We start from the raw sequence: 25,063 nt of genomic DNA on the forward strand, positions 1-25,063 counted from the left end.
GAAATGCATTTGAAATAGTTTTATTAACTATTGTTCAGGTCTTACAAAAATATGACAAAATAAATTAAAAGAAATAAATAATCCCATTTCCCAGTATTTTTCTTAAAAGATATTTATTTTACAGTGGTTCATTGGAAGAATAAACGGTGTTCAGTAAGTGAGGCTTTCATGAAGATGTTCGGGTCAGGTTTTTAATGTTTTTTAATGATAAACCCATCCGTTCCCAAGCACAAGAAGTACAATGACTACATTCAGTCTTTTCCTACTGGTTTCACATTAGACAGTCTACATAAACCGAAATCCTACAAAAAACGCTGTTGCATTGAAAGTGAATTACAGACAGTTTATAAGTTTGGCCTGTCTGAGCTAGTGTCTTTATGTAAGAGAAGCCTGTGCTTGGCCCAGTGCTGTCTGTCAAGCTTTCAATGCGTATTTAAGAACCTCCGTGTTAACAATTTGCAGTTGCTGCTGTTAAGAATGCAAAGATGAAATCAGATATGAATAGATAGCATTAACCGACCTGGAGGAAGTATGTAGTGTATGACGTTGAATTGTAAGATTTCCCTGAATAAGAAGGAACTACAAACATCGAGGAAGGACCTAAACTGTTGCTCTTTTCTCCGCTTTCTCATTTGAGTCACCTCTGCTTATAAATTGTCTTGTTATTTTCAATACAGAAGTTCACAAACTTTGAAACAACAATAAATGGACTCTACTGCATCATAATGTCACTCAGCCCTGAAATCCAAATGCTGCAGGAATAAAGGTTTGGATGAGACTACTACCCCATCCTGTTCTCTACCATGCGTCCCTTTAACAATGACCTGTCTTTGATAGAAGATATCACATATCTCTCAGCCTTGCACCTCTCATGTTACATCTATAATGAGCCATGACTTCCAAATATAAACAAGGAACATGCTGTAGATTGACAGTGAAGTGATGCTGTGAACACAAAATTGATGCCCTTTCTATTTCCTTATTGCATTGCAAGTCAGTAAGCTATGTGGAAGTACTTTTAGGCATTTGACTTAAAGCTGGACTATACTCCTCGAGAAATGACAGACGCATGAAAAGCATCAACATAAAAATATACACAAACTGTTTGATGCTCAATGTCAACTTTGCTCCTAGACTAGACAGATACTGTAAACGAAGGATGAGATTATGCTTATTACCTTGAGTCATGGAAGATTTCTTATAAAATCTGAGAAAGAGCAAAACTGAGAGAGCTGACAGTGGACATTGCAGGGACAGAAAGAAACAATGCATAGAGGATGAGTGCTGCAGGATATGTGCTGCAGGTGAGGGAGTCTAGACTTGGAGTACAAGTAAGTCTCTTACAACTCAGTGTTATTGCCAAAATCCTAGCCAGAGGTGATGGTGTGGAAATGCATAGTTAATGTTTCTGTCTCAACCTACAGTCTGATGGCCTCTAAACGTGTATCAGTGCGTACCTAATCAAATGTAACCCTGATACATCTTCCTTGCAAAGACTTCCCTAATCTGCAGCCTAATGTTGTTGACCGATGTATACTGATGACTAGACACTGGTGTTAGGGGTCAATAGTACATCAGAAGCTGCCTAACAAAAATGTTTTGCTATACAAATAAGCTCTGGCGCCACCTTCTGTTGACCCAGCAGAAGTGAAATACCTGTTAATGGTAGATGATGGAACAGTGTTTAAGTACATGTTTAACAGAACATACAGTACGCATACAGCTTGGGTTAACAGTATAGACTGAAAAATACCGCCTTTGTTCAAAAATTAAAACTCCCATCGTCAGCACTGCAATGCTGAAAGAATCCAGCAAATGGTGTGTATAAAAAGAGATATGGAGCTCAACATAAATAATATTAACAACTGTAGAAAAAAACCAGGGCCAGGTAATTAGATAACATGTACCGTGTGAAAGGAGGAATTTAAAAAAATCCAGCTTTTGCATAATGTTATGAGGCAGGCTGGTGTCAGTCCACTCTCCTGCAGAACACGTTGTTTTAATGCAGGTTCAGTGCAAAAGTGACTTCTTTACCTCTACGCTCGCTAGCCAAGTCTGGGGTAGACTGATTGCAATGGAGCCCCATCTGTGTTTACAACGCTCTCCATGGGCTTGGATGGAGAACAGCCCTCAACAGCCATTTTGCACATTCTTTTTTTCTCTTTTCCCAATGGTCTCATGGTAAAATACTGGTATGTGACAGCTTGACAACGTTTTTTCTTTTTATGAAAAAATCAGCTCACTGTCACAGGATGGGAAGAAATGTTCAGAGCTCAGACATCACTTCTGCTTTGAAAATAAAGCTGGTGATGCATCAGGGATGTAATTAATGGAGGAGTCGCGTGATAATTGATGATAATATTTATAAGTGACCAATATTGCTTTTCCATTTTTTTCACTTCAATATAAAAGTGAAGGGCCCAAGAATTCCTCACAGTTAAAAATCAGACAAAAGCTAATGGTCACTTGTGTTGTAACGGCTACAAACACTCTCAGAAGTTATTTGAAGTACAATCTGTAATCCTTTCGTACCACTGTTGATATTTTTATATCTTTTTTCCTTCAACGGGCTATTATGTCCTAGTGAGAGGTCAACGACATCTTTACAATTCATGACTAGAAGAAATCAAGAAACACAGCTCCTCGCTTTAAAGGCTTAAAAATATTAGAAACGCAGCACATGCATTTCTTTATGTATTGCAGACAAGGAAGGATTTGTATGTCTGTGTAGGGTGTGTGTGTTTGTGTGTGTGTTTATTTAATCATGATAAGAGGGCTTATGTCTTTCTATAAAGCCTGTCTTTTTTTCCTCCTCAAAAAAGAAAACCTAAACAAGTCACCTATCATTCGTTTCATTGTGTCCTCTCTCTGCTTCAAGTACCTCTACACATAGTGTGTGAGAGCATAGAAGGTAGGTCAGGCGTCTCCTCACAGTGAACCCATCACTTCTGCTGTGGAGATGTAACCAGCGACCAGGTCTGTTCTCTCCGGAGCTACTAGACTTTAGAGCTGCTGGGGTCCAAGTCTGTGGCATGTCCGTTCTCTGACCCTTCCCCCCCAGGCGAGGGGATCTCGTCTGGAACACCGTTCAAGTCAGACCTGGATGGCTGTCTGTCTGACGCCTGTGAGGATGATCCTTCCCCGGGTCTGAGCAGCACAGCCCCGTTCACACAGGTCCCCCCCTCAGATTTCCCAAAGTTAAACAGTTTCCCAGGGTTGAAGGCTTTGCTGGGTGACTGAGAACGCTCCTGAGAGCTGCTACCTGATGATGAAGATGATGCTGTGGCATTTGCTGCTGTGGTTGCAGCGGCAGAAGCAGCGGCGACTTCCTTCTTACTCTCAGGTGATTTGAGGAATTTGAAACTCAGGAACCCGGGCAGCTTGGGCTCAGTTCCAGTGGGTGACTGAGGTGAGCGGGCGCCACTCGAGGAGAACTTGCTCTGCAGCGGGATGATCTGTTTCAGCTTCATCACGTTGTTGTTGGCCAACAGAGAGCTGGGCCTCTTGGGTTTGTCCGAGCCGCTGCCGGACCCTCCTCCAGAGCGTGATTTACTGCTGTGACTTTTATCGTGGTGGTGATCCCCAGAGGAGTCGCCCTTGCTCTCATCCCTCTCCTTTTCCCTGCGGGCCATATGTTCTGCCTGCCTTTGCCTCTCCTCCTCCTCCCTCTTCCTCCTCTGCAGCTGCTGGTAATGCTGCTGCGCCTGTCGCTCATGCTTCTGCAGAGGAAGGGAAACAGTGCCATAATGTATTTACCAGATTCAGCACTAACCTAGCGACACATTACAATACTGCAGTGCTACCATTAGAACAAATCCCTTACTAAGAATTCTGCATTACTACTGTATAGCTCCACTATATCCTAATCTCTTCTCATTGTTCTACACATTGTTTTTCTCTAAAATATCATTGCTAAAATATCAGTTTAAAGTAAACAAATATGTCCAAAAAAAGCTGCAGTGTTGCAGTACAGCTGGTATGCAGCAGAAAGGTGGGCACCTCTGGTGGTTACTGCAATATATTCTATTACATTACAGAACTATGCACATAATAAAGTCAACTTTGAGCATTTATTCAAACAGCCTGTATTATTAGTGGATTCCTTCCATTTCTTGCAACTTTTTCACGACAAATTAACATTTTTGGTTCTAATGCTGTCACATATTTACCTTGAAGGCTTCCCTGCGCTGATAATCCAGTTTAGCCATCTCTTCTGTGACCCATGTAGGAATGTCAGGGATGGCCACATGGATGACATACTTCAGGAGGATGGCAAAGTGCTGCAGTTAAACAGGCAGGTAGAAAGAGGAGGTTTGGGACATAACAAAAACAATTATTGAAAGCACAATCACAAATCAAATGTAGGCCACAGTGCTTCAGAAAAGCGTTCAGGGGTATGTTACTTGAACACATTTTTGCACATCATCAACTAGGCCGTGAAATCTTCCTCCTGATAGGCCTGACTTCTTTATCAGGACAAGACAGAGCTGCAGGCTGTTTACCTTTTTCCAAATATAGGCAGGCACAGAGTGCAGCGCTAACGGAACCTGTGTCTAAATATATTACAAGTAAGAGGAGAAACATGAAGACATCTTAAGTTCATGTGTTCATGCTTTATATAAAGATTGGAACATTGGAAACCCAATTCATGCATTACTATTCATAAGTGTGAACAGAATTGATGTGGTACTCTGTCAGTACCTTGGATAGAAAAATAAATAGTTATTGCAAGACACCTTTTAGGTAATATTGAAGCTAAAACTTGATATCGAATTTGTATATCTCCTGGGTCCCTAGATGATGACAATGTGTAGTTATCAGAGATACACCTGTTTCAATGAAAGAAAACATCTGTAGTTTTCTAATGAAGCCAGTAGAGGAAGGTGGAAATACAAAAAGTAGTAAAACTTTGCACGTTTAATACCTGGAACATTTTCTGATAGCTATACATTTTGTGCTGGCTTACAAAATGCTTGCACCTTCAAATAAAAGTTTGTAAAAGCACTGCCCTAAGCATTTCATCCAGACTTTCAAGAACAAGCTGCGGTACCTCGAGGATGACGATGGAGATTATGGCCATCTCGGGGCTGAGCCATGGAAACAGACGCTGTAGCTGACCACACTGACCAATCAAGTAACAGTTCACTATGATGGCAATCAAGCCCATGGCTTCCATCACAGTCTGTGAAGGAAAAAAAGAAGTTTAACAATTCGGTTTTCTTAAAGGGACAAATATATCTATACCTATATCTCAGTTTAGTTCTATTCAGTAATTCCAGACAATTATTGACACTTATGATAACGTAATGACTGCTACACAGTCACACAGGTACATGATCATCAACTGTTATGTTATGATAATTTCATGATGATTATCATTTCAGTTGATTTTTTAAATAAGACGGCATTACTATAAGAAATCGAACTGTTCCTGTCTTTGGGTGACAGTAAAAACCTTTTGACTGTTAACTCTCAGAGAGTGAGTTTCTGACCTGCCACTGGCCGATGCTCTCCACTCTGAGTCCAAACGGCCGCTGCAGACCGGTGCAGAGCTTAAAGGCATCACTTCGGATCTCAATGATGTTGTTGATGAGAGCGCACATGGCAGCCAGAGGGAAGGCCGAGGAGAAGAGCACCACGTAGCCAAACTGGACAAACATCTCTTGGTAGTCCTGAAAGGTGTCCTGAGAGGGGCAGAGTGGACCATTAAATCACAGCTCTACAAGTTAGTACAATCTCAAAGCTACTATTTAGCAAAAAGATGACAAATTAAATCGTTGTGCTGTGGTACCAAATAACAAAAAATTATGTGTTAACCCTTTATTTAGCTGTAATATAGTCAGCAATGATATTTTTGTTTACAACCAAATGTTATTCACATCACACTCAAGACATGTCTGAGGTGTGACTGCTGGATTCATGTTGCAGTGCTGGTTTACAACATGTATGAAACCTGAACTAAGCTACAGTAATCATAAGGAGAATGACAGTGAAGTGTTGACCCAGCTGGCAACATAAATTATATGGCTGACTTGTTTACTATTGCACAACATGTTGCAGTCTTTCTCAAACTTTTATAACTTAAAATAAACCAATTCAAACTGTAAATAAGGATGGGTTCATTTATGTGAGTTTAATGTAAAGACTTCTAGAGAAATTAGTGCAATTTTTCTTTTTTTTTCTGTAAGCTGTAAAAGCATCCTAAACCTTAACCCTAAGAATGTGTGCTTCCCAAATATCTAAAACAGAGGTGGTGTGTAAACCTCTATCTTGACAATTGGTCGTAGTGAGAATAATAACAATTACAAAAAAATAAGATTGACATACTTTAAAACTGAGCAAAGTTTAAAACATAAGGTCAGTGTGAAGTCCTTACAGAATAGTTCTGCATGCAGCTCTCCATCTCAGCCTGAGTAAGCGTGTTGCTCTCTCTCATTTCAGGGGGGTCGATCCATGATTCCCTTTTTGTCTTAGGCTCAAGTCTCTCTATGCTCCTGCCTCTTCTTCTATGTCGCACTGATGTGCTGCTCTCAGACCCAGAATGCAGCGGGGCGGCGCTGGCAGCAGCAGCATTATTTCTCTCAGCCACACCTCTAGCTCCGCCACCCGACTCCTTCACATCGTGGATGCCATTATCATCGTCATCGTCACACATCTCAAATACAGAGGAAGGGTCCATTCCTTTCTCCACCATAGTGGGGCTCCCCTCGTCCATGTAACTGTGGTCTATGGGGGGCCCACTGCAGACTGGCCTTCTGTCCACCTTAACAACAACAACAACACATGTACTATATTTACTTTGCACATTTCTTAACAGTTGGGCAAATTGCCAGAGCATAAAAACATCAACACTTCCTAAATCGATTTTATCACAAATAGTATACCTTCTCTATGAAGCTGACTTTCCTCAGCTTCAAACCGCAGTCGAGCAGACTTTCTTCCTCCGTCTCTCCCTTCACTGAACCTCCCGCTGTCTGCCTCGTCCTTCTCACCTCCCTCTTCTTCATCAAGCACCCCGCATCCTCCATTTAAACACTTCTTTTCCCTGAGAGAAATTGAAGAGACACATCAGAAAAAACGAGTGTGTGTTTTAACCACTCACAGCGCTGTCTATTTCCTCAGTGTGCAACTGGAGTGACTCATAACTGCAGGCAGCGCACATACAATGTCAAGAGTAGATAAAGTGGCAGAGCAGGTCTGTTTGTTGGGACTAATACTTTGAGTGTTGGTGTGAATGACTGTAAACGCTTCATTGTAATGATCTTATGAGAAAGTGTCTACCTTATTGCATGCTTCAAATGAAATAGTAAAGGATTTTCTTAAAAAGGTTTGACCCCAAATTTGACACGTGCATTTTATTGAAGTGTATGGATTTATTAATCTAATAAGATATCAAATATTGTGTTTCACCTTCTATCTAGATGCCTAAACCCAGGCCTGGTGCCCCTCAGTCCAGGTCCTGGCATGGCGTGGTCGGTGGGAGAGACCTGGGCTTTTCCAGCTGCTAGGCGGGCGTATTTCAGCAGCACTGAGATCAGCAGGTCCCACAGCGCTCGCAGTGTGAGCTCGCCCAGCTTGTGGCGCTCATACAGGTAAGGCTGCAGCACCTCCTTCACATTTTGGAGAAACTGCCGTATTATGAGCAGAGTGGCCAGCATCTGACAAAGACAGTGAGAAACATACACAAAATGAGTTGCTAACAAATAAACCTAAAGACAAATATGTATGCAGAGATTATCCACAAGCAAACATTTCATTGGCATATGGTGCATTGAGGCCGAGGACATGAACATGGACATTCAATACTTATTCCTTGCTGAACAAATCCAAATCACACACAACAGGATGTAAAACAAATCTTAACTTTTAGGATAATTCAGGCTTACAACAACTTGAGTATATTTAAAGAGTTGAAGCTTCAGTGCTATGTGTATTAAAAGTGTACGAATAAAAAAGTTGATTGCAGATCATATTGACATTAAAAAGAGAAGTCTGACAAAGAAAGTAACAAAAGTTATCAGACCTTCATACAGGGTTTTTTTTTTTACCTTGAAATAAAGTTAATTTGTGTTAAACCTATTGATGTTTATAACATGTTGTTATAACCCAGAATTATGCTTTTCTAACACTCAAAACCGAGCAGTGATTACGTCTTCAGTCCTTGAATATACAACTAAAAATACAAATACTACGAATTGCAGCATCACAAAGTTTCCAAGTTAAAAGCACAAAATGCAAACAAAAAACACAACGTCTTCCTGAGAATAAAACATGAACAACAGATGTTTTCCATTTCAGATACTTTAAGGACTACACTGTGTTTTCCTACTGTACTGGTACTGGATAGCTATTGTTCTCATTCATAACACTCCGTTCGATGTCTCACTATGGGATGCGCCTCATCGCGGAGCAAACAGAAGTATCAATCTCATTACGCCAATCCTGATTGGCTGGTGATCTTGACGTCAACGTCAGGGGAAATCACCCCCTATAAGTAGCCTGCGCCACGACGCATGCGTCATTCAAACACCTCTTCTCGCTTCAGAGCACATCTCTAATAGTAGCCGGGCAAGCTTCACTGTCCACAGACTGAACCAAAGCAAATTTTCGGTCGACGGGTGTTAGCCGGCTACCCTATTCTGCCTCGCAGAAGAGTATGGTACTAACACACCAGTTAGTATTATAGTCAACCTCGCCGTTCTTCCTCTGGAGTTAAGGTAAGGTTTTGACTTTCAAGTTAGCAACACACCCGTTGCTAGCTTGTGTTTTTCCCCTCACTGCCGACACCACGGTAGCGAGGACGCATTTTTCTTCTCTCTTCTCACGGAGGAGAAAAGGATTACAGGAATATTACGACACCAGGTAATATCCTTTGAGAAAAAAGACCCACACTGTCCTTTTTTCCCCGGATTAAAGACAGATTGGTAACACTTTTAGTGTCAGGGACTCGGAGGCTCGGCGCTGCGGCTGCGGGTTGAAAGTGTCAGGCACAGACTCACACTAGATCTGTTCGTCCTGCCTCGGGCTGGAACACGCCCAGGAGGCCATTGACAACCCCGGCTCGTGCGGGCATTGTGCCCGCTTCACTATGAAGAGCCTCCACCGAAGGTTAGCACAACAAGCTAGCCTGTCGGGATGCGACTCCCTCATGTCCACTGATCTGCCGACCGGCAATCAAGACACGGGGGCGTCCGCCGCAGAGATGGAGCCCCTCACTGGGTCGGTCTGGGGCTCATCGACAGCGGCACCCGCAGAACCGGAATCCCGCGCCATATCAGGCCGAGACCCGGTGGCGGCAAGAGACGCGGGAATGGGGCCCCACGCTATACCAAGCTGGGGCTCCCGGCTGGACCTCACCATGGTTTCACCCGCGGAAGATGTCCTAGAGTTAGACTACATGGAGGACGAAGAGGATACCTCTGAGTTCCTCCTGTCTGACTCGGATGAGCAGGAAGACGACATCTTCATGTCATCGGCTCAGGCTGCAAAGCCGGGAGCGATGGCTGCTCTCCCAGGCGATAGCACACCAGCTTCGCCCTGTCTAAGCATGGACCTGCAGGCCGTGTGTCAGCGCGCCGCGTCCAGGCTAGACATCCCGTGGCCCGAAATGGCCAAGGAGACCTCCAGGTCCCGTTACGAGGGGAAACTTTTTTCCCAAACAACGAGGACAAAGAGGCAACTCCTTCCGGTCTTCCCGGAGATGTTGGATGAGGTGTCGGTCTCGTGGAGAGACCGGCCCTTTAGCAACAAGGCCCCAATCCAGGGTGCCTACTCCCTTGACTGTGACGGTATGGAGAGGCTCGGACTGCTCCACATACCGCCTATGGAACCGCTGGTGGCAGCCCACCTCCTACCGAGGATGGGCCAGCCGCCAAGCAGGAACCCCACGCTGCCAGCAAAATCGGACCGATTCCAGTCGACCATGACTGAACGGGCCTACAGAGCCGCAGCATTGTCCGCCAGGGCTCTGAACGTTTCCTCGATGCTAACCGCGTACCAAGCGGAGCTCTGTGAGGATATGTCGAGCAATCCTGGACCGGCCACTCTGGACGAGATAGCCGCGGTCACAGACATTTGTCTCCGTGTCCAACGCTGCGCCATCCAGGCCACGGGCAAGGTAATGGGGATCATGGTGGTGCAGGAAAGAGCTAGATGGCTCAACCTCACCAACCTCCCAGACCGGGAAAAGGAAGATGTGCTTGACATGCCCATCGTTCCCGAGGGGATTTTCGGCTCCGCTCTCGCTTCCATGCAGAGGAAGTGCGAGTCGAAAAAGAAGGAAGACGAGGCCCTCCACCTCTGTTTCCCTCGAAGGGTCCAGCCGCTGACTTCGCAACAGCGGCCCTTCGCCCAAGCTGCACCGAACTCTGCTGGGTTCAAAGTACCAGGACAGCAGAGGGCGCAGCCCGCCCCGAGTCCCCAGCCCAGGCAGGAGACGAGGGCGAGTTGGCCTAGAAAATCTCCGGTTCCGGCTGCAGCCCAGGCGCAGCCAACCCAGAATTTCGGCCAGCAGTCGAAGAAGAAGCGAGCGGCCTGACAGCCCCTCCTTCTCCCCTCCGTGACAGAGCTGGAAGTTCTTTCCCCGGCTCTAAATGTGTCCCCGCCGCCTCGAGAGATGCCTCAACGTCATCCTCAAGTCCGCATAAAACACATGTCACATCTTTCTTGTTTGAATAAACCATTTTCCGCTGACGCATCCAGGCTTCGGCCAAGGGCGCAGCTCAAAAAAATGAAAAGAAAGACAATAAACAGTCCGTTAACTATAAATCCCCTTCTGAGAGCAGCTACGGCCTCTCTCAAAAGGCGGATAATAAACGGGTCTGTGAAGGCACCACCGCCACGCGCATGCGCAGTGCCGGCTAGAGCTGTAATGGACAGCCCGCCAATTCTTCCCCTTTTGAGAGCAGCTACGGCATCTCTCAAAAGACGGATTATTGACGGGTCCGTGAAGCCACCGCCACACGCATGCCCAGTGCCGACTGGGGCTTTAAGGGCACCACCGGCAGGCGCAGTGCCGACTGGAGCCATGAAGGCACCACCGTCACACGCATGCGCAGTGCCGGCTGGAGCTGTAAAGGCACCTCCGTCACGCGCATGCGCAGTGCCGGCCGGAGCCGTAAGCGTGACATCCCAGCTGGCTCTAAGGAGCATACAGCAGGAGATACTCACGACATCTGCCTGGGCTTCTCAAAACAGTTATACTTTATCTGTTTTCACAAACCCAGAGAGAGTCAACCCATATTCTGGAGAGAGAGGTTCTCTCTCTCCTAGAAAGAAGGGTTTTATCTCTAATGCCCACCGAGCGGAGTCAGATTACGGAGGGAAATGTCCTCGTAAAGCACCCGCTCAACATGGGCCTCATAATAAAACTAAACCCCGAACGCCACGGCGTACGGAGAGTGTTGGTTATTATGTAATGCGTAGTGGCACTACACCCGACTTTTCCAGTGCGGGACGCGCCTACGGGTGCCGTCCTTTCACGGAAGGTGGTCACCACGGACGCAGGTCAGACAGGCTGATAGGGGATTTACGAAGGTCGCCCGGTGAGAGGTCCCTAGAGCAGACTTCCAGCGGGCACACGTAAACTACCCGGAGCTTTTAGCGGTGTTCCCCACCCAAAAACGCTTCCTGCCTTCTCTCAGAGGACATCATGTCCTCGTGAGGACAGACAACACGATATAGTGTATGAACCGCCAGGGGAGTTTGCGTTGTCTCCAGTCACACACACTGGCACACAAACTGATCCCTTGGAGCGGCAGACGTCTCCTCTCTCTGAGAACGACACAGGTACCGGGAGTTATGCACCTAGGGACAGAATTACTGTCCAGAGGTGCACCACTCTATGCAGACTGGACTCCTCATCCAAGGATCGGGAGTCCGCTGTGGGTGCGTTACGGCGGAGCCGCGTAAAATCTGTTCGCAAGAGGAAAAAATGCTCAATGACAGCTGTTCTCTTTAATGCACGATTTAAACGCACTGTTAGGCGGGGACGATTGACCTCCGGGTCCTCTGTACGCGTTCCCACCCCTGGCTCTGTTACCCCCAACTCTGGCCAGAGTGAAGGAGCAACGCCACACACTTACTCTGATGTTTCCACCCTAGCCCGCAATATACGGGCTGGCGGGGATATATCAGCTGTTGTGCGGGCAGTCATGGCAGCCCCCACCACGCAGGGACAGATTGTCTCAGGCGGGGGGGGCGATCCTTTACCCACGCCCAGAGCGCGGGGCACTATGGGCCTGACCCGTGAGTGGTACAATCTGAATACAGTGGGACTCCCTCAGAAGGTGATAAACACTATTCAGAGTGCGAGAGCTTCCTCCACCAGGTCTAAAAGTTACGACTGTAAGAGGAGGGTATTTGAGGAGTGGTGCCTTCAAGAAGGACACATCTCTTTTCAATGTCCTGTCGGGGTGATTTTATCATTCCTACAGGACTTGATCGATAAACACAGAGCTTTCTCCACGATCAAAGTGTACCTGGCTGCTATTGCTGCATGCCATGTGGGCTTTGAGGGTAAGACGGCTAGCCAACATCCTTTGGTTTGCCGTTTTATGAAGGGAGCTCGCAGGCTCCTCCCTGTCTCCAGGTCGCTGGTGCCCTTATGGGACCTGGCAGTGGTTTTAAATGGGCTCAAAATGACCCCATTTGAACCCCTGGAAGGAGCTGACATGAAACATCTGTCACTGAAGACAGTGCTGTTACTGGCCCTGGCATCCGCCAAGCGGGTCAGTGATATTCATGCACATGAATCCCTCATGCACTCAGTTCGCCCCAGGGCAAACGAGAGTGTTGTTGAAACCCAACCCTGCCTTTACACCAAAGGTGGTTGGTTCATGTACCCCAATTGACATTGAGGCATTTCCTCCGCCGCTGGTTTCCTCCGGGGAGCAGCAGCAGGATCTGTTGTGTCCAGTCCGGGCTTTACACACATATATGGACAGATCAAAAGAGCTTCGTCTTAATGACCAACTCTTCGTGTCCTGGGCTAAACCTCACAAGGGTAAGCCTGTTACTAAGCAACGACTATCCCACTGGATCGTGGAGGCGATTGCTTTGGCCTATACGAGTCCGAATCTGCAAGCACCTTCGGGTCTGCGGGCTCACTCGACTCGGGGCCTGGCTACATCCTGGACTTTGTTCAAGGGTGTTTCCATCCAGGATATCTGTGCAGCGGCAAGCTGGTCTTCGCCGCTCACTTTTGTCCGCTTTTACAGGCTAGACGTCTCCGCTCCAAGCGTGGCCCGAGCAGTGCTGGGCATCTTGTTGAGTCGGGACTCCACCTGTTAAATTCTGGTTGATCGGTGATCTTCGAGATAAGCTCGTCTGGCAATACGGGAGCTACAATATCCCATAGTGAGATATCGAACGGAGTGTTATGAATGAGAACTATAGGTTACTTACGTAACCCCAGCACTCAGAGTAACATGAAGTGAGATGTCTCACCAGACAGCCCTCCTTGCTATGGTGAAGCGAGAAGAGGTGCTTATTTTGAATGACGCATGCGTCGTGGCGCAAGCTACTTATAGGGGGTGATTTCCCCTGACGCTGACGTCAAGATCACCAGCCAATCAGGATTGGCGTAATGAGATTGATGCTTCTGTTTGCTCCGCGATGAGGCGCATCCCATAGTGAGACATCTCACTTCATGTTACTCAGAGGTCTGGGGTTACGTAAGTAACCTATAGGTTTCTATTGATTTAACTACAATATTAAATCCTGTTTATACAAAGTAAATATACTTTGACAAATACTAGAAACTGGGCTGTACTTGTTAGAATAAGCTCAATGCGGTGGCCCTCTGAGGGTGTATCTAAAACAGACACTCAGACTTAGAAATGATGTTAGTATGAAGGCTGGGTGTTGTTTCTTAAAAAACTGCTGTTGCTTATATATGCAGATGAGGAGACACAATTTGTGACAAGACCAGTAAAAAACAAAACGAATCATCGGTAGGAATCAGACACTATCTCTGACAGCTACATATGCAATTATCTCCCTCATCAAACCGCTCATCCATCATCATTCTGTCTGGTAAAAGTGTGTTTACAAAAAATTGAATCATTTTCCGACGCAAGACACTTTGTATTGATAAATCTTTTTTTGAATCTAGCAAGGTTTCACAAGACAGATACAGACAGAACACACACTTTATAACTTTATGAAAAGCAGGTTTGTGCTTCAAGTTCAAGTCCAGATCGACATGGAGCATGCAAGGTGGGGGGCGAGGTGGTCAGAGAGGGACCATAGACCTCTAGACCAGACAGAGGATGTACAGGGAGCATACTTTGGACTTGATAAAAGAGCTGAAGAACCAGGGATCAGAAATCATAAGCATCTGGATCTTGAAGAACATGAAAGGCAGCATATTGTCGTAGATCTGCCGCTGCAGACTCTTTAACAGAGACAACACCACCAGCATCTTCCACAGATGGGAAAAGGGATAGGAAATGGGGATGGAAGGTTATGGAAATAAATGGATGTAAGCAGAGAAAGCAAAGCATTTAAGGATGGGAGAATGACAGATGTTGAGGCCAAATGAATTCCCTGAAGCTAATGTGCGACAGAGGAACATTTGAGCTTTGGATGTTTCTTACCTCTTTCAGGCGCTCCATGTCTTTGAGGTAGAATCCAATGTAAAAAAGGCTGAGATAAGAATTTACAAACTGAAACTGCAAGAGAAAGAAATATCAGGTGTCATTAAGAAGAGCGTTATGTGAAAAGGAATTTGAAAATAAACATGTTTCTAAATCTCATGGGTAGTTTTAGATATTAGATCAAAGCTACTCACAAGAACCATTTTGATGATGAGATTTTTCTCATAGGCACTCTGGAGTCTATAGTTTTCTGGGAAAAAAATAAATAAAATCAATGAATCTCAGATGAAAGCAATTTTATTAAGATGAACTTCTATAAGAAATGATCTGCTCTGACGTGTATGTAGATCTGGAGGAATCTGATAACTTCTCTCTCACCCATGTCATTGAGCCAGCAGGCGATTTTCCTGTACACCTCGTCACATGCAGTCACAGTGATAGCTAGCATGATCTTTGGGATAAAGCGAGCTAGCCGGGGCATTTCCTTGATCCCCATCACAAACTCCTGCAGAGACACAATTACAGCTTTTTACCCATCACATCCGAGAAAAACAAAAATATAGGTGTTCAACAGGCTTCATTACATTCACCCATGCAAATAATCTTACCAAACATAAACAAGGACAGATGCAGGCTTAAGCTAAGACATGTATGCTACATTTTAACAAGCAGGACACGTAAAAAACAGATGCTGACAGCAGCATGACCGACCTGCAGCTCAAAGCAGATGAGCATGACCAGGAAGACAAAGCAGAGACAGAGGATACAGATGGGCAGGCTGACCAGCCACCTGAACACACGCCTCCGCCATGGAGGATAGTAGAACTCCTCACATCCTGTTATGGGACTGCAGCGCTTGACTCCCTGACAGAAAGAGGGAGAGAGAGAATTTAGATTGGGCCTGAGAGCGAAGAGGATATGGAGATGGAAGAAGGAGTCAGAGGTTTTCTTTCTCTCACCCGGAACTGAGGCCGTGGTTCCTCCAGCGATTCGGACGGCGTATCCAGTGTTCCCCACTTGAATGCCAGCTCAGCCCCCCTCCTCTTCCACCGCTCCAGAAACAGAGTAGCCCACACCACGTTGAACAGTGCAAACACCACGCAGCAGATGTCACGACTCGTCTGAAACAACACAAACACTCAGGTGACCTTTTTTGTTTGGTGATTGCAGTTTTTTAAGGCTATTATAGCTTCTCTTCTCACCTGATCAGACTCAGTGAGCATCCACAACACAAATCCGATCACAGCAGGATACAACATGGAAGTGGTGTAAAATCCCAGCCAGGCAAAATACATGGCAATCTTCACCCCAAAATAGTCACAGATATCATCTGTAAAAACAAATGTAAAAGTACATATTGCAAAGGATGCTATGACACGACGTGACTGCTAAAATATATAACAGGGAAGCATGAGCTTGGTTTCTCAATTGTTGTGGTTGTACTAAGTGTTATGAACTGTATATGTAAAAGCGCATTTGTCCATTTGTTCTACTGACCTAAAGGCTGTTTCTCACAAACAGCCTGGACCCAGGACTTCATCAGCTGACTGAGGATCCTCTGCTCATGAAGAGGAAACACCTGCTGGATTACACCTCGCGCACTCAGCTCCGGGACTGTCGGGAATAATAAGGTAAGTTAGAAATGACTGTGCATTTAATTAGATGCATTAACAAAAGAAGAGTAGATATGATTCGATATATAAAGATAAAACTATCAGCTAAAATATAATATGAAATCAATCAAAATGATGCCTCAAACTATTTTTAAAACCAACTGAGGGATTTATAATCGATATTGATAGTAAACACACATATCACAGAGCTTTACTATAAAGGAATAACACTTACTGATTGGCTGACCCTCCAGGAAGTTGATATTATGCAGCACCTCCCCATGTTTGGCACGTAAATTGTCCATCCAATATTTAATGATGCTCTGCCTCTCCTGCAGCAACCAAGACAAGGAGAGAGTCAAATCAGGTGATGTCTTGACATATCAGCATATTAACTTTAGATAAGATGAGATGGACCTTTATTAATCCCTGTGGGGAAATTCAATAGTTTAACAGCAACAAGGTAAGATAAAAACAGGGTATGGGTGTGTGTGTGTGTGTGTGTGTGTGTGTGTGTGTGTGTGTGTGTGTGTGTGTGTGTGTGTGTGTGTGTGTGTGTGTGTGTGTGTGTGTGCGTGCGTGCGTGCGTGCGTGCGTGCGTGTGCGCTGACACTTACTTGTGAGGTAAAGAAACACAGCTCACTCTCGATGTTCTCGTAGATGTAGTCCTCCTCACAGGAAAAGTTTCGGGTTCCTCCTCCAAACTCGTGCTTCACAGCTTTCCTCAGTCCCATCTCCTCAGCACCTCGCAACAAACTGCAGGACAACATGGAGAGAATTATTTACTAGTTTTTATACTTTTACAGAAATACTGTAGGTGTTCTGCAATTTGAAGCTCTTGCTTTGAGCATTTTTTTTATATTTGCAATACATTTGTCAAAAATCTGATTTATCAATAATGAAAACAGTTGCAGTCAAGTGGATGGCTGAATAGATTCTAGAAATCAAATTCTAGATGCGTAGCAAACAGTTCACTGGAAATGACCACAGTGCACTGGGTCCGTTTTTTATGGAATTATCAAAACCAACAGCAAACAATACCATTAGCAGAGACCTTCATAGTGTTAAAGTCATTTGAACTCTCCTCCTCTTAATGCTTCAACCTCATCACTCTCTCTCATCATCTGCTTTCCCATCAGCCCTTCCTCTATGTTTCTCATCTCTCCCTCCCTCCCCCCCCCCCTCCCTCCTCCTCCCTTATACAGCCCCTCTGTCTACTCTCCCCTTCTCTTTACCCTGTTATTTCTCAGAGTCCCGTCCTTTGTCTCCTTCTCCCCCTCCTCTTTCTTTATCCCATCAGCCCTTTCTCCTCTCATTCTGTCCTTGCCACAGGCTTTGTGCTGAAATCGCACTAATAATGCAGCACCACGCCCACAGTTCCCTCCAGGCAAACTGCTCACCTTTCTCTGTCACATGTTCATGTATATATAGTTTATACACACACATGCAGGAGCAAAGCCCAGGTGGGCCTGTAACATCCATCCATCATGCAGCTTCAGGCCGTACAGTGAAGTACGTCCAGCACCATGATTGATTACAGCAGAAATGTGAGGTGTAAGCTTTTGTATCACCGCTGAATACTGCTTAGTGCGCAACATCTCTACAGAGGTCCTTGACTGAGGGGAGAAAAAAGGCTGTATCTATTTAAACCAACTGTTTAGCCATTTAAGCCAATAACTGCAAGGCTTTCAGATGAGTTTCCACCTTTTTGTTATTTAATTAAAAACTCCCCAATTACAATTCCCCAAATACTAGGAGTCTTAACTTGGAGACACAGTCAAAGGGCATGTGTGGACAAAACTAACCTTGTAAAAGAGCAGAATATTGTTTAGGCACTGCACGTAAGGTTATGCTAATATAGCAAATATCTCTCAGACATAATGTGGAGCATCAGCAGAAACAGGATGCTGCCCAGTCAGAGCTGCGGAAGGACTAATGTATGGTATGTCAGCTAGGCAAAAATGAAGAGGAGCTATTTTCATATTTTATATTTGCATAGAGTATGGTAATTGCTACAATGAAATTATACAATATACTTGTATACTCTTTTCAGAGCAATAACACAGCTTTTTAGCTAATACCTTGTTTTTTTATACTTATACCCTCTTCCTTTTTAAAAATAAAAAGACACAAAGGAAAATAAAGACATTAAAGTTGTCCGCATAATACAAACAAAGCACACAGTTAACGGCAAAGAAAAGCTGGTATCCTCACATTGTAGGGGTTGAAAGGAAAATTCTCACTTCTCTAGAATGCTTAGAAAATGACTATTCAAGATGAAATTGGAAGGATGAAATACTTTATCTCTTCTATCTCATGAAATGTAGGTCAACTTTTCCAACAGCAGGTGTCTGTGTTTGCAAAAGAGGAGGCTGTGCTTTTTGTCACACAGAAATGATTTTACTTGAGGATTTCATCTAAAAACCCACTGGCACACTTCCAGAAAGCACTCTCTCCACCCTCCTACCACATTACCCTCCCTGTTGTTTTTCCCTTTGTCTTTCTGGTTTACTCCGATCTCTTTCTCTCTTGTTCTCTTAGCATCTGCCTCGATCTGCCTTTCTTTCTTCATTTCTTCCAGCCATCTGTCTATTCCTGTTACATTCATTGGTAATAGGTTTGTTTGAGGCATTCTGTTTTTTTCAAGTGGCCCATTGTTAAATGCACAGTCAGCAGAGAGGACTCTACATTCACCAAGAGATGAAACGCAGTATAGCACAGTAAGTGCCACCCTGATCCCCTGGATTGTATTTCTCAGTATTTATATATCAAAGTCAATGCTGAGATTAAAATGACCCTGGGCTCATCCCCAATTCCCCTGGAGATATTTTCAAAACAAGAGTGAGTGTGTGGGCACTGTAATCAAATAAAATGCAATCTATACTGTTCAGGCTGACTAACCTTCTGCACAGTTTAAATAACCTGCAGCTATTAGCGGTGGTGCTTATACAGTAAAACCAGGCATCCCATTGAGGGAGCCTGACTACAGTAGTTATACACTGTGTATGAGCTTAACAACTCTGCATGCTACTGTATATGGTAGCTGCAGCCAAATATCATGCCAATTTTTATAAAGGTCTTAAACATTACGCATATCTTTGGCTTTGACATCCCGACTCCAGTGGTAGCTAAAACATAACTAAACAACAAACTACCATTTCATTTTCAAAAGCTGCTGCTGTGGCTTCTTGCCTGTATTTCAGGCTGATAGGGTATTTAATAGACAACTACAGTTTAACCAGCAATATCAACATTATACCTGCAACCAGACAGTGGTTAATATTTTCCAGCTGAAGCTTAAAAAAGTATCTTTACAGTATGTTTTGTGTTTAATACATTTTTAATTAATGGTTTCGATATCTATCTACTTTCTTGCTTACTGTAGATCAAGATGACATAAATACACAAAGGGAAAAAATATGAGAAGGTTAAACGTTTCAATCTTGACTCTACTGTATGTACTCTTATAAACTATACCGTTTTCAGAAGCTGGTTGATTTTCCCTATTAGATGGCTATATATTTTGTTTTCAATAAACAAATAAAACAAGTACTCAATAAAAAGGGGGATTAATAAATGTTCACTTAGTTGCAGTTATACTGTCAAGATTAAGCCATAAGATATTAATGACTAAAAACAACCTTGAAAAATGTGTGACTCACAATAGCCAACATTTGAAGAGAGTGCTTACTTTTCATACGTAGCGGTGACGAAGAACGCATAGACTCGCGTGTGCTTGTGATGTCGGATTTGGATGATGAGCTCTGGGATTCCCAGCCGGATGTGGTTTAGTAGCCATAGCAACGTGTGGTCATCTATAGAGTCTGTAGCAGGAAATAAAAATGATTAGGCCCACGCATCATCGTAAACACGAGCTGCAGGGAGTACTCCCACAGTCTGACCTGTACCATTTATTGCTGAGCAGCAGCTGGAGGTTAAGAGTCGTAATAACAAACAATACAGAATGACTTCTTCTCTGCTTTCTTAGCTGCTGCAGAGATTCAATCTGGCCATAAAAAGCTTCTGCAACCTTCATGCTATGGCGAAGGAAATGAAATGAAGAAGTACGATCAATACGGTCATGATCCTTATCTTTATTATCCACATTATATAACATTATGTTCAGCGTTCAGGCTGTTCTTTAGTGGAAAAATAAAAACCTAATATACATTTGAGCTTAAATTAAGTTTTCAGCAACAATTAGAAATTATTAATTGGGGTTCTAGAAAATAATGAAAATATCCAATTATCACGAACATCCTCGCGAGTGATTTGAAAAAGCTGCCTAGCTTGCTCTTTTGGTAGAGAAACAAGAATTAGAGCGCAATTTATTTCAAAATACTGAAATTATCATGTGAGAAAGATCTGTAAGGACCTTGTGATAAATGTCTACCTTATTTTGAGTTTTATTATTATTATTATTTTTCACTAAAAATATGTTTACTGAACAATGTGTGTGCTTTCTGTGATACAATACATTGTCTGTTTCTGAACAACATTCAGGGTAAAGTAATTATTTAGCATATCTTGATTAATATCGGCCCAATCCCAAACCATGCCCTACACCCTACCCCTACACACTCCCCCTCCGTGACGGAGTGAACTCCGTGGAGTGACACTCGCAGCTCAACGAGGCTCCCTCCTGTCAGATGGAGGGAGTAAATACAGCGGCAAGCTTTGGGACAAACTCTCTCTCCGGCAGAAACAGGAAATGACGTAACTGTATGTAACAACGGTTTCAAATCAGCATCTCTTAGACAAAAAATGTAAATGAATAACTCCAAACATCTTTAATTGCACTGTAACTTTTTTGTAAAGCTCTTTTAGTTTTAAACCTGATTTTTATAAGCTTCTTACATGTAATTTTTGCAACAGTCTGTAAATACACACAACTTTATAATAAAATGCACACATTTACCTTTTTCTAGACTAAACACAGGTTTGATCCTAAGTTAAAAAATATGAGGTTATCATGAGGTTGTTAACATCGCAGTTTATCAGTGGATGTTTGCTGGAACTACTTGTAAACAGCGTGTTTCCTGACGGACGGACACAGCGTTGAGACCGGTCAGGTAGAGACCGGTCTCCAGTCAGCATCGATGCAGACTCGCTGTTTGAGGGCTTGATAGCCCACTCCCCCTCCACACCGCTCCACACTCGTTGGTTTGGAACAGCACTTAATGTGGCAGACCCTCCGCACTAATGCACAAACGGAGGGGTAGTATGGGTAGGGTGTAGGGTGTGGTTTGGGATTGGGCCATCAAGTCGTAATCACAAAATAATTTTGGCCAGGTTTAACAGGATATGAAATTAGTATATAGAAATACAAATTTGTGAACATTTATAAGTGCCTGACCTGCAAATGTCATGAGGACATCACAATTCTCCGTGGGCACCGTCTTCATCCAAGACTTATGAGACATGATGTGTCTCCCAGCCTGCAGCAGCCGCTTTCCAAACAACTTATCTGAGAGACAGAGACAGAGAGACGGACAGGAAGATAGACAGAGCCAGTAGAGACAAAGGGGGGAGAGAAAGAGAGAGTCACCTTTTCAGAGTGAAACAGTGTAAAAAGCCATGACATTTTGAACATTTTCTGCAAGCCCCTCTCCAAAACTCTTACCCCTGCTGTCCTAAAAAAGAAACAGTGACACACACAGCAAGACACACACAAACTCATCCTTCTCAGCGGGACAGATTTAAATGTCACAGCCCTTCGCCTCACAACATGAGACTGACAGAGCTTATCCTGCCCTGCCAAGACCAGGGGCCACACATTGTCCACAGTCTCTGAATTGTCACAAACGTTCTCAGCTCAATCAAATCAACACATCTAAATGCAGCTATTTTTCAGTTTAGCATATGCTAATATGCAAACATACTGTATGTATATGTAAAATGTTGTCTATGCCAAATATAGCGCTATAACCTTATCCTCATGTGTAAAATGAACTTGGCTCTATTCCCGAAGTCAACAGCACACCAATAGCAGCTCTAATGTAGCCACAGTAATGTCACATTATAACATAGGCAATCGTAATGCAGCAGTCTGAAAGAAAATAAAGCATGGTATATATTTCTTCCTGGGTGGATATGCTGTTACGTCATTGGAAATTGTTGTACAGTGTGCGGGCTAAAATTTACTTTTTCTTTGACACCTCATTTATCTGTCATTGAGCTACTAGTTTCTCCTACTGATATGTTCTTCAGAAGGGCAGCAGCGCCAAGTGAGTCTGTAGCCAATGTAACCCCAGCCTCTGCTCAGCTGTCAGAGGACAGTTTGTGAAAATCATTTCCCGGGTCCTGAATAATAATGACAGCCGCCTGGAGAGAATGCCCGTCCCACAACAGCTCTGTGATCACTGAGGCATGGAGCATCAGAGGAGGCGGAAAGTGGGGCACTTTCCAGAGATCACACACACATGCACATTTAGTATCTCAGAATTCATCCCAGAGTATACTATTTGTTTATGCAGTAAAGGAAAAATATACCTTAAAATTAAAAGCACCATGTCATCCTCCACATGAAGTTACAGTAATGTACATCATATAACTGGTTTACGTTTGCTTTTGAAAGTGAGTGTCCACTCAAAAAAGGCCAAGGTCATTTCTCATGGCAGGCTATAAATTGAACCAAGATCTCACCACCACTAGCATGATGCTATTAATCACACAGTATGTCTGCGTGTTCTGTGGATCCCATAAACACCTGTCACATAAAAACATAATTGTGCTGCTGCTAAGTGTGTCCCTCTACTTCCTGGAAGAGAGGGGCGACAGAGAGGCCAGGGCTTCCCAGAAATAAACCGGATGGTCTTTCCGGATAATTTGTTCTCCATGTATATAGTACTGTACAGTATGTATTTGCACACGCACTGCACCAACATGCAATAGAAAGCTGCTGGACAAACAGAGTCATTATGCCATTTCTAACAGCTTGGAGTAGGTTCAATGTTTTTTCACTGGAGCTCTTCAGAAAATTGGTCTGTAGGCAGATTTTTAAAGATGCACTAATCAATCATTTTGACATCATGAAGCAGAAGGTGTCATTGAAAAGGGTTAGTAGTATAGAGTATAATAATAATAATAATAATAATTCCTTACATTTATTATAGCGCTTTTCCAGATGCTCAAAGCGCTTTACAAATACACATTACACATCTCATACATGCAATGGTCACCACAATAATCACACAACACTGCAGTAACCTTCAGGTATACAAACACTTTTATCGTGTTTTTTATATAATCTCTACTTTCAATGGACTAGGGTACTTAGTATACATTGAGCACTTGGCCTGTGTTCGTCTCTGACTTGTGGCTTTGCTGCATTTGTCACTGCTGTACTACTTACTGTACTAAGAAAATGATCTTTAGAAAAAGCTCTGACAAACCCGCTGTATATGCTGTTTGTAGATTTCTTTGCCAATAAGCTACAAGACAGTATGCTACCCATTGATCACCAACAACAGACTGAACAATTAAGTGATAGCTGGTGAATACAGTGGAGCATCTAGCAGTTTAAAATACAGATATGTTCCTCAGCATATATTGGTGATCAAACCAGAGCTACACAAAAGTGAAATTGAACATTGGCAAGAAGCAGGTCTCGCAAAAAATACTTATGTTTCTCTATGCCTGTTTGATGAGTAAACTGGCAAAAAATAAATAAATAGAGCCATTATAGACACAAATGTTTAGTTAATCCAAGGTTGACCTTTTCTTAAAATTCCTCAAAACATATTTAGGGATGGTAATCCTTGTAAAGATAAATCAAAACAGTGTTATTCCATAATTGTACCTGCAAACAGATCTTGAATTAGAGTAGCATTACTATTTAAAGGATCCTTCCCAAGTACTTACAAAGAGGTTCTGAAAACGTAATGTGTTTCCACACATCTCTTCCCCTCTGAAGAACAGTTTCAAACATTGAAACGGGCCGAACAGGAAACAGAGCGAGGTATTTTAGATGTTTTAATCTCGAGTGGTACTCCGGGATAGTAAAATCTGACCAACCGCTCCACTGGGTTTAAGAAAAAAGGCTGCAGGCAGTGCTGCGACATGACAGCAATTCTAATGAGTCCTGTATTCATCGCTGAGGGCAACACACACACACACACACACACACACACACACACACACACACACACACACACACACACACACACACACACACACACACACACACACACACACACACACACACACACACACACACACACACACACACACACACACACACACACACACACACACACACACACACACACACACACACACACACACACACACACACACACACACACACACACACACACACACACACACACACACACACACACACACACACACACACACACACTCCTGGACAGCCAGAAGATTAGTTTTACCATTCAACAATGCTTCAGTTCAAAAGCCCCAATACTGAGCATGTATTTCTGATGGTTTGCATTTATTTGTGTAGTAATTACTTGGTTGAACGAGGACTGATTCATACACACGTCAAGGGTTCACTGCACGGACTGGGCCAGTCTGCATGCGTAAGAGTGTGTTTTCACACTACACAATCACACAACCTCTCAATGACGTAGTTCCCTCAAAGCAGCACACCTGAGACCACGGCCAGCTGAGCTGATAAATAGTATAAGTCTGTTTATCAGCAGAACATCATCGAAGCTTTTCAGCGTCACCATTAAGTAACAACTCTACAACCCATAAGATGTAATAAGTTAAATGAGGCACAGCTGATTTTTCTGTTTTTGTATCACAAATCTTTAATGTATACAATTCATTTAGCTCTATTTTTGGTCTCAATCAAGTCTTGAAAGAATATATCGCATTCTTTAGATGTGA

The 25,063-nt window shown here is 43.7% G+C and overlaps 1 protein-coding gene across 1 annotated transcript in view; it reads right to left on the reverse strand.

Annotated features, from left to right (window-relative positions):
- Positions 1–20: 20 nt before the first annotated feature.
- The window catches only part of ano8b (anoctamin 8b), a 40,618-nt gene continuing 15,575 nt past the window's right edge, over positions 21–25,063 (reverse strand). The window contains 20 exon segments of the mRNA XM_034080637.2: positions 21–3,719; positions 4,170–4,280; positions 5,051–5,182; positions 5,493–5,684; positions 6,377–6,763; positions 6,885–6,953; positions 6,955–7,045; positions 7,411–7,658; positions 14,288–14,422; positions 14,598–14,672; positions 14,792–14,847; positions 14,976–15,102; positions 15,309–15,461; positions 15,557–15,718; positions 15,800–15,927; positions 16,095–16,211; positions 16,446–16,542; positions 16,828–16,966; positions 19,902–20,034; positions 21,567–21,677. Coding sequence (XP_033936528.1) covers positions 2,997–3,719; positions 4,170–4,280; positions 5,051–5,182; positions 5,493–5,684; positions 6,377–6,763; positions 6,885–6,953; positions 6,955–7,045; positions 7,411–7,658; positions 14,288–14,422; positions 14,598–14,672; positions 14,792–14,847; positions 14,976–15,102; positions 15,309–15,461; positions 15,557–15,718; positions 15,800–15,927; positions 16,095–16,211; positions 16,446–16,542; positions 16,828–16,966; positions 19,902–20,034; positions 21,567–21,677 — 3,386 coding nt within the window. The 3' untranslated portion in view covers positions 21–2,996.

Source organism: Pseudochaenichthys georgianus, chromosome 4 (assembly GCF_902827115.2).
Source record: "Pseudochaenichthys georgianus chromosome 4, fPseGeo1.2, whole genome shotgun sequence".
Taxonomy (NCBI): Eukaryota; Metazoa; Chordata; class Actinopteri; order Perciformes; family Channichthyidae; genus Pseudochaenichthys; species Pseudochaenichthys georgianus.